The 15958-nt window shown below is 44.2% G+C and overlaps 1 protein-coding gene across 1 annotated transcript in view; it reads right to left on the reverse strand.

Moving 5' to 3' along the window:
- Window positions 1–15388, reverse strand: part of RRP36 (ribosomal RNA processing 36) — a 51046-nt gene extending 35658 nt beyond the window's left edge. The window contains exons 1-2 of the mRNA XM_066624941.1: window positions 15230–15388; window positions 11525–12007 (exon numbers count right to left, since the gene is read on the reverse strand). Coding sequence (XP_066481038.1) covers window positions 11525–11954 — 430 coding nt within the window. The 5' untranslated portion in view covers window positions 11955–12007; window positions 15230–15388. The remainder of the gene's footprint in view (window positions 1–11524; window positions 12008–15229) is intronic.
- Between the last annotated feature and the right edge of the window lie 570 nt (window positions 15389–15958).

Genomic DNA, 15958 nt, shown 5'->3' on the forward strand with positions numbered 1-15958 from the left:
GGACAGAGTGGATAGAGAGCTGCTCTTTACACTCTCACATAACACCAGAACCAGAGGACATCCACTAAAATTGAGTGTTGGGAGAGTTAGAACAGACAAAAGAAAATATTTCTTTACTCATGTGGTTGGTCTGTGGAACTCCTTGCCACAGGATGTGGTGATGGCGTCCGGCCTGGATACCTTTAAAAGGAGATTGGACAGGTTTCGGGAGGAAAAATCCATTACGGGGTACAAGCCATGATGTGTATGCGCAACCTCCTGATTTTAGAAATGGGTTATGTCAGAATGCCAATGCAAGGGAGGGCACCAGGATGAGGTCTCTTGTTGTCTGGAGTGCTCCCTGGGGCATTTGGTGGGCCGCTGTGAGATACAGGAAGCTGGACTAGATGGGCCTATGGCCTGATCCAGTGGGGCTGTTCTTATGTTCTTACCTCTGGCCCACAGTACAGATCAGGTGTGCCTCTGACTGAAGGGTGCAGTACACCCTGGCCAGGCAGCTCAGAGTACTTTCAGTCATGAGGCCTCAGATCCAAGGTGTTTCATATCTGCCTGCCTGTGCTGCTTGCTTGACGTTAGGAGGGTTCTCCCACATCCAGGTTGTTCCGCTGCTGTTATTGTGGCATGCCAGGTTGGGTAGTGGGTACTCTGGCTCTCCAAAACACCCCTCTGTTCAATATAGAAACATGCCTGGAAAGTAACAGTCAGTGTGTCTGAGCAGCAGCATGTCTCTCCCCCCTGCCCCCAGCCACCTGGATTCAGCCTGTATGATACGATGCCTATGACGTGGCTAAGCTGTCAGGGGCTTACCTGTGGGCATCCACTGGGCCCGTCCCGCTCCCTCCCGCCTTGCCTGCAAAAATATTTATCCGAGTTGTAAAATGTTGTTTTTACTGTAATTCTGCATCTGCTCTTACAAGTAGCCTGTCAGCTAGTCAGAAATGTTGGTAACTGTAATTTGTGAATCTGGCTATACCACTGTATAAAACAATTCAGTTTTTCTCATGTCTAAGGACTCACTTTCATTCTTTTTCCTCCAGGAGCTTCCTAAAGCCTGTGTATTCGGACTAGGTTTTCCAAACTTACTTTCCTAATCCACACAGGCCCTTGTAAATACAAATACAGAGCCTGCTCACCAGAGACACATTTCCAATCCGTGGTTTTGTGGCACTGATGGCCAGCTGGCACAGTCCCATTTCTCTCTGTGAAGAAACTCTCAATGTGTCTGAGCAGCAGCATGTCTCTCTGTCGCGTCGCCCCCCCCCCCCCCGCCAGCCACCTGGATTGTACTGTGGCTAAACTGACAGTGGTTTACCTGTGGGCTTCCACTGTGCCCATCCCACTCCCTCCAGCCCTGCCTGCAGTAATATTTGGGTTGTAAAACACTGTTTTTACTGTCATTCTGCATCCTGCTTCTGCTCAGTGAAGTAGTCTGTCAGTTGGTCAGAAATGCTGGTTACTGCAATTTGTAAATCAGGCCATACTGACATATAAACAATTCCGTCTCTCTCCAGTTTTTTCTCCCGTCTCAGAAGAAAAAACTTTCATTCTCCTTTCTCAAGGGGCTTCCTGAAGCCTGTGTATTCAGACTAGGTTTTCCAAACTGACTTTCCCCATACACTCTTTTAAATAGCCCTGTTTTCCTCTGCAGAGCCATGGCAGGTTTTTTCTCGCTTGCTTGGCTTCCGCCAAGCACCCTCCCACCTGGCCGAGCTGGATGGAACTTCGCTCCCTGCCATGCCCGTGAAGTGAAGGGGGGGGGTTTCCTTCATAATGGCTGGGGTGGGATTGAAAGAGGAAAGGGAAGGGTCAGTGCGTTCCACACTGCGGCTGGACAACGGGGTGGGCGGGGACAGTGGGGGAGTGTTGAAAGGGAACCCCGAAGCATGCACACAGCCGGACAAGAGCCCAGTTTTCCTCTATAGGGCCACAGCAGTTTTTTTTTTAAAGGGGATGACTCAACTCTAGTCCTATTGAGTCATGAAAGGGTAACCTGGCAACTCAGAAAGTGCCCCCATTATGACTCATTTTCGAGTTGAGTCATAGGGGGTGGAGACTCATGACTCGACTCAAGTCGCACTGTGCTGGATTTTCCCATCCCTGGTGAGATACGATGATGGTTATAATGCTACAGCTTGGGCTAAATACAGAACAACATTCACAAGTTCTTAAGATTCTAGTTGAAACAGAGAGAAATAAAGGTTTATGACATTATTAATACTGCGACTTTAAAGAGTAGACAAATTAATGAAGGATAGGACTATTAAGGGTTATTCACCAGAATACCTCTGAATATCAGATGCCAGGAGAGGTCCAGCAGCAGCTACTGATTGCCTGTATTTTGATACTCTGGGCTATGAACCTTTCACAGAAATTTGTAAGGATGATTAATTGTTGCAATCTCCCCTGCACTCTTGAGATAAAATGCTAAACATAATATTGCCATGTCTTTTAAAAAAAAAAAGACTATTCAAGTTATTCAAGACTAAGGAGACTGTGAGGAATGGCCCAATCAGACTCTAAGTAGGCGAGTTGGTAACACTACAGTAAATTGAGTGCCTGCAAGGGACAGAGTTACGCCTAAAGGGTCTCAGTGTCCCTGGACTGAGGCACTGGCACATACAGGGTGGTGGCAGTACTACTGGACAGGGGGGCCTTGAGGGCTTTAGGGTTAGAGAACCAAGAACTCTGAGTACCCCAAACCCCCCTAAGTTTATGACAAAGTGCAAAATAATGTTGCCATATTCAGAACCACACACAATGGGAAGAAGAATTTGAAATGCCCTAAAGTTAATAGATGCTAAATTATCTGTGACACCACAGGGAACAAATTAGAGATCAAATGTGGTCTGGTCAATAAAACGTTCTCTGTTGCACTCAACAGCAGTCAAGAAGAGACAAAGAAATGGATGGATGCATAAGAAAGGGAATGACAAATAATACTGAAAATCTATGCCATTATATAAATAAATGGTATATTGCTCAGGCTGATCTTCAATCCAATTCTCCCCGTTTGCAACTAATTAAAGGGAAAAAAAGACAAACGACTACAAACATGTGGGAAGAGATTAGAAATGCTTAGTTTGGTGAAGAAATGAAGGTGTCAAAATAAATAGAAAGAAAAAAAAGACAAGCAATCCAACTTACAGTCACCGCATAAAGAAATGTTCAAGAAATAGCAAGCAAAGTTTAAAAACCAGACATAAAAAACAGGGTAGACAACAGAGAACTGTGAAATACCTTGTATAAAAATCATGCTCAAATCTGCAAGTAAAATCTGCACAGCTTCTCTTGCAAAAATGGATAACATACAACTGTATGGCAAAAGATGCAGTTATGGAAATATTCCCAACATAGATATCATTCTCTGTATGCACAGCTGAAGCTGAAAGGCAACTGTACAACTTGAAGAGTTGTCCACATTCTCATCAGCCATGGGATTAGTATAGATTCAAAATCTGTATTTCTAAATATATGTAGTAGTAATTAAATGTCTATCTCATTGTTCTTCCAATGAGCTCAGGATACAAGATCCTTCCCCACTGTATCTTATCTTTACAACCACCATGTAAAATAGCTTAGACTAAGATACTGACTACAGTTTGTTATGAATTTTGCAGCCCTCACCTGTCATAACTAGGGAAATATTTCCATCAGAGCCTGTTGGTACTGTAGGAGGAGCCACTAACAAGCCACAACGGAGTGCAGAAGAGAGAGAGCCTGCCCTGGCATTGTCATTGACTGGCTTGCCCAGTAACGTCCAGAGGAGTGGGCTTAATTCAACATCTGAACTGCAGTAGTTGCTTACAGCTAATGGGAGAAATGCCAAAGGAGTTTTCCCTCTGGGTCACCCCAAGACCAAGGACACCACTCTCAGGTTCTTTTTTGACTAACTCCCAATGTGGGGGTTGATGTGAGAGGGACATTTGGGACCATTTGATCTTTAAAATTCATTTCCACCCATTGTGGAGAGAGCACACTATATGGGTGCACTTGATTTAGGAATCTGTTCTACTCTATGTCCTGGGTTTGGTTGGTGGTTGGTTTTTTTAATAGTTGTTCCTTCTCCCAGCCCACAGGGTCCAGGTGGGGTTAGTGACAGCCCTTCTAGCCTGAAGATGCTGCTGTTTAATGCCAGGTTGGTCAATAAAAAGACCATTGCCATCCAATCCAAGGTGAGGGAACTGACCTGGCCTGTATTATGGAAACCTGCTTAGATGAGATGGGAGGGTTGAATCTCCTCCAGCTCTATCCCACAGGTTCAGAATTATTGCAGCACCCCCAAGTGTTTCAGGAGCAGAGAGAACTTGCAGTGATCTATCAAGATTTATCTTCGTCACACACAGAATGCTAGAGTTGGATGGAAACTTAGAGATCATCTAGTCAAACCTCTTGCTCAGGCAATTATAGCATTTATGATAGCCTTTGCCCGAAAAACCTACAATGAGGGAGAGTTCACAACTTTACAAGGCAAACTGTTCCAGAGCCAGACAGCTCTTTCACAGGAAGTTCTTCCTCATGTTTAGCCTAAATCTATTAGTTCTGTTCTCAGGAATGACCAATAGCCCTGCTCTTCTTTTTTGTGACAACTCTTCACACGTTTGAAGATAGCTATCATATTTTTCTCTTAGTTTTCTCTTCTTCAGGCTAAATGTACCAAACTGTTTTGACCATTCATCACTGGACTCTAACCTTTCATTTCTGGGCAAGGTGCTTGAGCACACAGTGGTGATGCAGCTCCAGAAGGCTTCTGGAAGAACCAACTGTTTAGATCCTTTTCAGACCAGCTTCAGGTTGGAATTTGGAGTGATGGATGATCTACACATACATACATAAACCTTTATTGGCATTAAGAACAATATAACAGCAATAGCCAACACAGTAGCCACATTACCAGGATGATCTACACTAGAACTGGAGGAGTACAACCCTGTTGGTCTTATCTGTGGCTTTCAGTACCTTCAGACATGGGATCCTTTGGTCTGGGATGGAAACTGAAGGTACCATTATACAGTTATTCCAATTCCTCTTGGCAGACATGTTTCAAAAGAGGGTGTTGGAGGACTCCTGTTCAGATCTTTGTTTTCTATTTCTATTTCTTTCTGTTCTATTTGCTTTCTGTTTCTATGGCCTTTGCTTTCTATTCTGTCACCTATGCTTTTTAACATCTAAATGAAACCACGGGGTTGGGTGTCACCAATATGTGGATAATGTCCAGCGCGCACTCTCTCTCTGTTCACAAACACACACACACTCTCTCTCTCTCTCTCTCTCTCCCCCATCACTAGTCAGGGAGGCTATAGAAGGTCTAAGCCACTGTCTGGAGCTGGTTAGTGTTGCAAACAACTGCAACGTATTTCCTATTTACATTTTTTTTATTGTAAATACAGTAAACTACCTCAATTTTCTCCCTATGGAAACATTTTCCCACACTGCTAGCTGCAAATTTTTGTTTCCTCAATCCCTTGTTTTCTTCTCTCTTCCTGCATTATGTTCTTTACCCTGCTCATTTGCTTCACACATCATCTTTCATCTCACCCTAAATCACCTGCACCCTCAAAACCATGACACTGCTTGCTAATCAGTCATTCAGGCTTGGTTTTATGGAACTAATTCTCATACATCTGCTTCCTTACAGGCTGACTCTTTCATGGTTACAGGCCTTCTTATACTATGAAACGCAACCTCAGAGATGACAAGGACAGGGGCAAGAGAATCAAGAATAAAGTCACTGAATCTCTTGGATGGGTAGGACAATAGAACTAGTAAGGTGCTGTCACTACTAACTAAATCAACCTGTGTGATGTTTTTAATCACACATCTGCAAGCTGAAGACTCAGTATAACACACACACACCCATTCAGTTCTCTTTCACAAAAAGACCAGGGTACCTAATTTAAGAAAGAGGGGAATTATTGGAATATTTTGCTTAAATAGGGGAGGACTGAGGGCCAAATCCTATCCAACTTTGCAGCCCTGGTGTAGCTGTGCCAATGGGATATGCGCTGCATCCTGTGGTGGGAGGAACTTATCGAGGCCTCTACAACGTAAGAGAACATTTGTTCCCTTGCCTCGGGGCTGAACTGCAGCTAGACCAGTGCTGGAAAGTTGGATAGTATTGGGTCCTTATTCTTTATAGCTGCTGAGGGCAGGATAGAGCCAATGTGTTGAAACTCCATGGAAGTAGATTTAAGCTAGACATAAAGAGAAATTTCTCAAGTGTAACAACTGTCTGGTACTGGAACAGGTTGCCATGTGCAGTTGCTGGCTATCCCTCATTTAACATTTTCAAGTAGAAGCTGGATAACCACTTGTCAGGGATGCTGTAGCAGTTGCCTGCACTGAGTGGAGGGGGGAGAGGGCTGGACTAAATTACTTCTACAGTCACTTCTAACACTAACTTCCTATGAAACCTCCCAAAAAAGGTTGATACAGCATGGATTAGATCCCACACCCGCATAGCCAAACCAAATCTTTTTGCTACGAGAGGTATCTGTTCGCTGCAAGGTAGTATGAAAATCAGGGCTACCAGCTGAGTTTATTCATGGTTCTAAGCAAAGGTACTAAGATCTGTCAAGCTCAATTGTCTTTCAGAAAAGAATGTAATATTGCCCAACACATTAAGGTAACCATGCCAAACTCAACAGGACTTCTGAGTAAACATGCTCAGGCTCACATGGTAAGAGTGTACAATTAATAAGAACCTGAAAATATTAAGGTATTTAATTGCTTAACTACACAGATAAAGTGACAAAGTAGTTTGCTAAATAGCAAAAAGATGTCCTAATTTTAATGTAATTTGCAGGAAGTCGATTTGTATAATGGCAACATTTACCAATGGGAATCAACCTTACTCAGGAAAACAAGTGCACTACAAATGAAAAGTCTGATTAAAAATTGATTATTCAGAGAGGGGTTTTCAGCCTGTTAGCTTAATTAGCTTTAATTTAAACCAATCCTCTCCAATTTGGCAAGTTCAGAGCGGCAGACACTGGATGCTGTCTGTGGAGCTCAGAAGAGAGAAGTGACAATTTCATTTCACCCATATTTGCAAAGATTTTCCCATGGAAGTTGGGGGTGGGAACGGGGACTGTACTCCATTCAGACTCTGTTCAAACTGTTTGCATGGCTGCCTCAAGCTTGTCTCAGTTGGCAGCTCTGACTACTCTTTCTCTCTGAAATCTTTGTGCAAACCGCTGAACTCTCTCACTATAACTCATTTTTATTTGGATTATTAAGTCTCATCCCATGTCTTTTCCTCTCCTCCTCTCATAACCGGCATTTGCCTAATATAGATTGAAATCTCTCTAAAGCACCAGGCAGTATTACAGCACGACATAACCAACATAAAATAAAATTGTGATAAAAGCCTCCCAACTCTCTTTATAGCTCTCATGATAACAGAGGCCCTTCCTCAGGCTTTTTATTCTTAGATCTTTTATTAAAATTGTAGGCAACCAAAATTAAAAACACTACCGCATATGTCATAATTCTGCAGTTTTTTTCTTTTTTCTTGCTTTCCACATATTTATTGCTCTCAGCTCTCTTTCTTCATATAACTGTCCTCCATCTAGATAGCAACTACTTATCATGTATGCTGCCAAAAATGCTCATCAGTAGGATGCTACAAGAAAGGTGGACAACTGGTGCACTGGGGTGCAAACCTGGGTTACCAGCTGACGGAAAGGAGAATGCTGATACAAACAGAGAAGGAAGTTCTCCCCTGTTCTCGTGTCACGATGCTTTGTACTTTCCTTAAATTTCACCACCTCACCAGCTCTACTGCTCTGTCTCAACTACATGAAGGTCTCCTGCTTCCTCCAACAGCTCCACTCTTTCTTTCTGCCCCTTATGCTGGAAATTGTCTCCTAGAACACCTTCACACTGCTGCCTCTCTCTCTCTTCTATCAAGTTCTTCCTCACAACCCACATTTTCTGTTAAACCTTTGGCACAGACCCTTAGTCCCCATGTCCTTCTCTAACAAACTCTTTTTCTTTCTTTTTCCTTTTACTCTCAGGGGAGCTCAGCATGACAAGATGGATCTTCCCATTTTGTCTCACAAAACCCCTATGAGATAGGTTAGGCTGAGAGACAGCAACTAGCTTTATATATTAGCCAGTGAACTTAATGATTTGGCAAGGATCTGAAAACAGGTCTGCCCAACACTCTAAGCCAGCCATTTTCAACCACTGGAATGGTCCCCAGGTGTGCCGCAGGAATTTGGGAGAGGGTCATTTATCAATAGGACCATTGGGGGATGTGAGCCCCCATTGACAGCACAGTGTGCCTTGTCAATTATCAAAAAGCTGATGGTGTGCCTTGAACATTTTAGTGCCTTGCTAGTGTGCTGTGAGATGAAAAAGGTTGAAAATCACTGCTCTAAGCAGTACACCATGCTGGCTCACCACACCAAACCCAAGTAGACATAACTGAAATGAAATGAACCGAAATTCTCCCCCACGCTTGCTTTCACCCCTTCTCTCTGTTGCCTCTTCTGTATAAGATTTTAGATTATAAATTGCTCCAGGAAGTGACCAGTTTTTTTGTTGCCCTGTAAAGAACAACACACACTGATGGCACAACAACAATAAATTAAATAAAAATAGCAGTATATATGTAGTGCTTCATGAGTATGCAAACCCCTGGGGGCTGGGGGATAAGAATAGGCCCTCAGTTTGGCTGTACATGTCGTAAGAGGTGACTAAACAGCCACCAGGTAGATGGGACATGTCAGCCTGGGAAGGCAGCTCATCTGAGAGAAGGAAAACTCTGATCCCAAACCTCCACTGCCTTGTGGCTACATCCAGTTATGGAAAAGGCTTCAGGAGTCAACCTCGAGGCAAAATCCGGAGCCGGAATCCCTGAGGCAGTTCATGGCTGAACACAGTCACGTTCTGGCAACTCCTGCGATGCTGCTGGAACCAACCGTATTGGCTTCTGCCTTTCCATTGGACCATTTCAGTGACGTGGAGAGGGGATTTGCTGCATGGATAACAGTCTATCCTCCATATCTACTTTACCCAGGCTTTGCGCACTAGAGAGGACACTGTTCCAGAACCACTATTCAGAGCGCGATACCATAGTCTTTCGAGACTGAAGGATGCCAACAATGAGTATGCAAAACGCTTCATGTGTATTAATTTGTTGTAATACTTACAACAATCCTATTTTAAAAAGATTATTAATACACCTGAATTGCAGCTGAGATTAAAAGGCAGAGGCTTGCTCAGGACCATTTTGTGAGTTCATGGCAGAAGCAAGATGCAGTCCAGAGATGTCCAAATTTGCACCTCATCTTAGTGACTATGCTATACCTGCTCTAGGCCCTGCATTACAGTTCCTAAGGAGCAGTCTCTTTCTGCCTGCTGTTCTCCTCCCCCGTATTTAACACCTACATCTGGCAGGTTGTGTGTCCATACCAGGGACACAGTGCATCAATCCATCCATAGAAACCGTCTCCCTTAACATTGCTTCCTGGCACTAAATCAGTGCAGTACATTTAAAGTTAATCTGTCCCTAACTTGTTTGTCGCCTGCCAATGAATAATGGTGTGCAGCCATGTTTTGTGTTACCATATAGCAGCCTATTATTATTTGCATGCCATTGATTATGTTCTCACCTCCTTCTATTTTCATATAATTTGAATTTCATTAGTGCACTTTGCTCTGTCTTCCATATCCATTTATTATGCTAAATGAGACCTAACCAGTGTCCTTGCTGAACTCATTAGACACCTTCCTAATTAACTACATTGCTAGTTATAATTGCACTTTGTTTGTGGTACACCAGCCATTTTTAATTCATATAAAAGCTCTCACTGTTGTCAACTTGCGTTTTATTACGATTTCTAAGATAACAATTTTATTTTCTTAAGAGATAAGAATTCTGTAAGTAAAAAAAGGGCCTTAGTTCCTGTTTAAATAAATTTCTGCCTTCAGAACTCTGATAAAAAGATGACGGAATGACTCCAGTAGTCATTCAGCAAAAAGGCAAGTTGTACAACTCTTCCTTCCAAAAATCAAGAGATGAGCCAAAAGGCATTCTGATAGCTTGAATTCCATAATGCCTGTATAGTTCTACTTCACCACAGCCTAATTCTTACATCCAAAACTTGCTTTTTTCGGTTGAAACAAGAACTCCAATGCCAGCTTATAAGACTGCCATAAGAAGTCTCACTCTATCATCACATTGCTTACTGCATTTATGAAGCACATTTTCAAGATGAAAAAACATGTTTGAGTGGCATCATTTATTCATTCTTAATGCTCCAGGCTGCTTTGTGCCGACAGCTTCACAATGCTCTAGTAAGCCCATTCTGCAGAACAAACCATAGTTTTTCACTGAAGGTTGCAGCGCATATTTTGAACTCCAACATACAGACAATTCTCTGCAGACCTTACAAAATGAGAAAATCTGCACAATTACCAAAAAGCAAACTTGGCTTTTATGTAGTAAGCAAGCTGATTTATTATAGGGCTCAGATGCTTACTGTGGCAATCAACATGACTCACAAAAAGATGCTCACATTAAGCACCAATATTTGGTTCCTAATCTTCTTTTATTCCCTAAATTTCCTGCCTTTGAATTTTTCTACATTTTGCATCAACTCTTCAGTGCACAGAATACATTTCAGAACTGAAACCAGTGGAAGGATCGTTACTGGGAAAGCAGAGACCAACATTAGCACAACACATAGAGCTTAAAGCAGTGTATTCCTTTGGCTTATTTACCATCAAAGGCCAACACAAGGAAGAACACTGACCAATTCTGAACACAGCTCACAAGGCTATCCTGGGCTCTTGAGAACACAACCATACTACAATGAAGGCAGGAAAACGGCGCTCAAGGCTTACCGTAAAGACAAACTTGTATTATAGACTCTTACTAGTTACACATGAGGATGTGGCCTCAGCAACAAAGTCACTTGGTGACCTTAAGCAAGACATTGTTCTCTCACTACTCCCCCTGTCCCCCAACCTACAATATGGAAAAAAACATGGTCTTCATTGTTGAGGATGAATGAGAGCATATTTATAAACAGCTCTGCCTATTCAATAGTGCTGTACAAATATTAGCATTTATCATTCAGGCTACAACTCTTAATTAGGTTATGTTTTACCATAGAACAAAGCCACAATTGTTAGAATTCTAACAAAGTTCTCCCGTTAAATGCAGCAGGTTGTTCAAATGGATAATCTTAATTTCTTCAATATCTGTATAACAACACAAAAAAGTAGCATATCACACAAGAGGACACCCTCAGTGTTTTTCTGCTCGCAGAGGAATTGTGATAAGATAATTAAGTAGCTGATGATACAAGTTATACAGGAATGCTAAGTAACAGAGAGAGTAGTGCCAGAAAAACTACTGAATAGTGGTCATAATGAATTTCACCAGTAATTGAAAGACCACATCAAAGATGGTTAATTAAAAGCAAAAACCATCACAGAAAGAAAAGCTCAGAACTGCCAATAAGTGACACAAAGATGCACAATTTATTGAAAATTTCCAGGCATCAGTGTTTACCTTCTGTTAAATCATGCCCAGTGGAAGGCTGGTTTGCTGTATCCTCTGTATCGGGGTCTTCATTCCTGCTTTCCGAAGTACTGCTACCCGTATCATCATCCTCATCCTCACTTTCATTGTTTGCATCATCACTGTCATCATTATCGCTCTCCTCTCCCTCAGAATCACTGTTTTCTGACCCCTCATCATCAGATTCCTGGCCTGTAAGATTGATTTCATGCAAGAGCTTTAGTCTTTTGGCATCAGTGCCACATGCCATAATGGTCACACCTTGTAGTGGTCGCTTTTCAGCAGACAGTTCAGAATTTTGGATGCTGATTTGTCCACTTTCTTCTGAATGTGGCACTCTTGGTGTGCTACGGTCTTTAGCAGAGGAGGAACGCTTCTTTTGGGGATGGCCCCCAGATGTACTCTTATGTTGTTGTTTCATTGTTGTTGCTTCCTTGTTGAAAGTTTTTGATTGTTCAACTCACTAGCCTCAAGCTGAAAGAGAAACTGCTATTAGCCTCCATCTGATCAACATTTAAGAGGCAGAAACTGCACTGGACCCTCTACCTTCATTTTTGGATTTTGTATACTAGATTCTGCATAGCTTAGGATCCGAAATAGTTGCACAAAATGTAATGCTGGGGCCTGTTATTTCTCTGAGGGGCACTATGGCATGGTATGTATAAGGGTGATGGGGCAAGAGAAAAAATATCCCCCTTTGCTATTACCCTAAGGCAGATTAGTAGTGCTAGGACCTTCCTTTCATTACAGAAAAGAGATACAAAGTTGCACATATTCTGTGAGGTTCTAACACATTGGTAACGAAGGCATCTGTCTACTCATTAGGTCTCAACAGATTACTGCTTAAGCATGGATGCTGTCTATCACTTAGCACTTGGGTGGGTGCATGCCTAACTTCTGTGATGCTTCACAGCAATGATTCATTACAGGTTATCCTCCTTGGAATGAAACAAAAATAACTACCATGAGCTTTAAAGATAGCTCCACCTCCACAGTCTCTTTTGTTCCCCGCAACATTCTGCCCAGGAAGAGTCCTTGATATGCAGTGCAGTAAACCTGCTCCTCTTGGGTCTGATCTCTAGCACTGGCTGCAAGATACATATGCAGGTGTTTAATTCTAGGGAAGAGAGTTATTAAGCTGTTTCTGTTACTTCCTAAGTAGCAAAAACCACAACCTGTGGCTATGTTTAACATGTTAATTGTGGCATTAGCATTTAGAAGGTAAAGTTTTTGGTGCAACATTTTAACAGCCAATTGTTCTTTTACACTACCAATCTCAGTCCAGTCTAAACAAAATGTAAAGAGGTCACCTAGCATACACGAATTTGCTTCGAGATGGCGGGGGGGGGGGGGGAGGAAATGGATAGGACAGGCCATACATATTCTGCTCAATCCCTGGACCAGTACTCACACACACATCCATGTGATCTTCAAAATGTTGAGTCATAACTGCACCCAGGGCCAATTAATCTTTGTCTGTTAAAGTCTGGGAAGGTGAAGGTGTTCATTTCATAGGAGACTTGTGCTTAGTAAGGGACTGTTGAGGTGCTGAGTAAGAGTACCTCTTTCATGATACAAAACCTGTTATTGTACTGGAATAAAACCATATAGCCAAGTAGTTGGTCTCCCACCATAACCACTTTGCAACATTTTTGGAAGCATTAACATGGGGCATTTTCAGAATACAGCACTTCATGGTTATATGATAGCTGAGGATGGAGCCTTCACACTAATGTTTTAAGAGTGCAGGATAAGATAGAGGTGTAAGGGGGACAGTGCAGAGAACATTTCTTCCACAGTGTTCCAGAACTTTAAGCTGAGTGCGCTCCGTTTTAAGGATTCATAGTAAATACATGCAACAGGGTCACCACCTTTCTTTTTTTAAAATCATACTCTGTTCAGACAGAAATCAAAGTGTGGAGCTTTCATGTCAGTAGAAATTCAAATGAAGACAAGTTCCACTTGTGCAGCTGTTAATGACACAGAGCCCAGGGTTGTGAAAAGGTAGCAGCCCTAATGGATTTTTATGGTCACTTGGGAGATTCACTTGATTTTCTCTCTCTTTCCACAGTAAGGGGTATATGCATGTGCACTTTATCTCTTTTCCATAGTAAGGGGTATGTGTGTGTGCGTTTAAACAGCAGCAAGACTCTCAAATAAAAAAGCCTAGTATTTTGTGCAGAAAGGGATAAGAAGGTCCAGGGCCCTATATTTCCAAACCATGAGGTGCTGTCCAAATGCTTAAAACAGACTGTGATACCATGGTGGAAGGAAAAACTCCCCACCTGTGTTTCAAAACACAAGCAATTATCCGTCAGAGACACCTATGTGTCTGGTTAGGAGGCAGGAGGTATGAAAAGTGCAACCACAGCAAATACTCTTAAACTACTCTCCGCTTTCTTTGCAACTTACAAGGCAATTTTATACACTTTTCCTCCAAAGTTCCACTATGCACCATGGAGCACTCTCCTAAGCAGGCATGCACGGGATCAACGGACTGCAATACTAAGCCTTAAATGTATTTAACCCAGTGTTTCTCAAACTGTAGGTCATGAGCCAATTTCAGGTGGGTCCCCATTCATTTCAACATTTTATTTTTAATATACTAAACTTGATGCTACCATGGTATGTGACTGCTTTTGGGGAAATCTTACAGACCTTTACTTTTAACAAGCTCCTATGTATATTCTTTTACAATGATAGCCAATGGGACTTACTCCTGGGTATGTGAGGGTAGGATTACAGCCTAGGATTGTAAAAAATTTCCTGCTTGAGAATGTCACTTCTGGACATGACATCACTTCCAGTGGATCCTAACAGATTCTCACTCTAAAAAGTGGGTTCTGGTGCTAAATGTGTGAGAACCACCGATTTAACCCATTTTTTGGCCACAGGTGGACACATTTGGTTCCTGTTGTGTGTGTGTATATATATATACAACATTGGGCAGAAATGGCTTTTAAGAGAGGTTTGCTGGCTACCTAACTCTACAAAAGAGTCTCAGTTCCCTCTCCTTGGAATGGTGTTCCTGATGCTGCTCCTGGTGCTCAGCCTGTGGCACATGGGCCGACACTCTGGAGAGCGCATGGCAGCAGGGATGTGTGGTGGGTGGTGAGGCAGAGCCTCCCCACTGGAGTCCTTCTAAGAGTGCCGCCACTGTGGGAGGCACCCAAGCACCCATGCGCTTGGGTTGTGGGTGCATCCCACAGTGGCGGCACTCTTCGAAGGACTCCAGTGGGGAGGCTCTGCCTCACCTGCCTCCCCACCCACCGCACATCCCTGCATGGCAGCCTCACAAAGCTTTCCCAGTTGGGGCCAAAGAGGGGTCCATTCTACAGGAAGCCCTCAGTCCCCTTAGCATCGTCTAAAGGGCAGCATCTATCCCACCAGGGCCAGTCTGAGAGGAGGCAAGGAGAGCCCAGAGCCCCCTTTGCCCACCATCTTCTCTCCAGCAGGGCTTCCAGGACGCCTCCAGAACAGCAGAAGGCCACAGACCCGCCCCCCCAACACCTCTGACCCAAAGATACACTGCTCCTGACCCTGGAGGCTCCATTTCCCTACCGAGCAGCAGCGGCGCCATGGGAAGGACCGCAGCCTGCCCTCCCAACCCCCAGCTCCATGCGGCGCGTGGGCCGACCGCCGGAAGAGGCGGGACGTCAGCAAGGCCAAGTGGCCGTAGCCAGACACGAGTTCTACCTGCCGCTGACGCGGTTCTCACGCTCATTGCCCCAGGGCGGCGACTCGCGTGTTCCTCTCCCCGGCCCGCTCCCAGACTGTCCTCGGCTTGTAGGCCACACCGCCGCGGCTCTTTCCCGTCTCCTGGCAACCGGGAGGACTCAGCGGAAGTCACAAAGGTCGGGCCACGCAGCGCAAGAGCCAGCCGCCGCACAGCGCATGCGCGCCGGGCGGGAGCCACACCCCTTTTACGCCACAAAGAAACAACCAAGAGGCGGGTGCTGATTGGTGGCTTTTATTCACAAGCGCTTGGGAGACCCCGCCCACTCTCCTCCCCTTGAGCCCCTAAGTCACCCCCAACTGCAGGGATGAAAGGAAGAGAGCCAGAGTCCAGTCCTAGGCATGTCTATTCGGAAGTAAGTCCCATTCACTATAATGGGACTTACTTCTAGGTAGGTGTGGACAGGATGGCAGTCTCAGGTCCCCAGCAATGGAGTCTGGGTACCTCCTTGCAGGGTTGTGTGGTGGGTGGGGAGGCAGGTGAGGCAGAGACTCCCCCCTGGGGTCCTTCAAAAAGCGTCACCGCCGTGTGAGGCTTTGCACATGGGTTGTGGGTGCTTGGGTGCCTTGCATGGCGGTGGCGCTTTTCGAAGGACCCCAGGGGGGAGGCACTGCCTCACCTGCCTCCTCACCTACCACACGTCCTTGCCTCCTTGGTGGCAACACCCCAGTCCCCCGCCGGCCAGGCGA

This window comes from Tiliqua scincoides, chromosome 1 (genome assembly GCF_035046505.1).
Source record: "Tiliqua scincoides isolate rTilSci1 chromosome 1, rTilSci1.hap2, whole genome shotgun sequence".
Lineage (NCBI taxonomy): Eukaryota > Metazoa > Chordata > Lepidosauria > Squamata > Scincidae > Tiliqua > Tiliqua scincoides.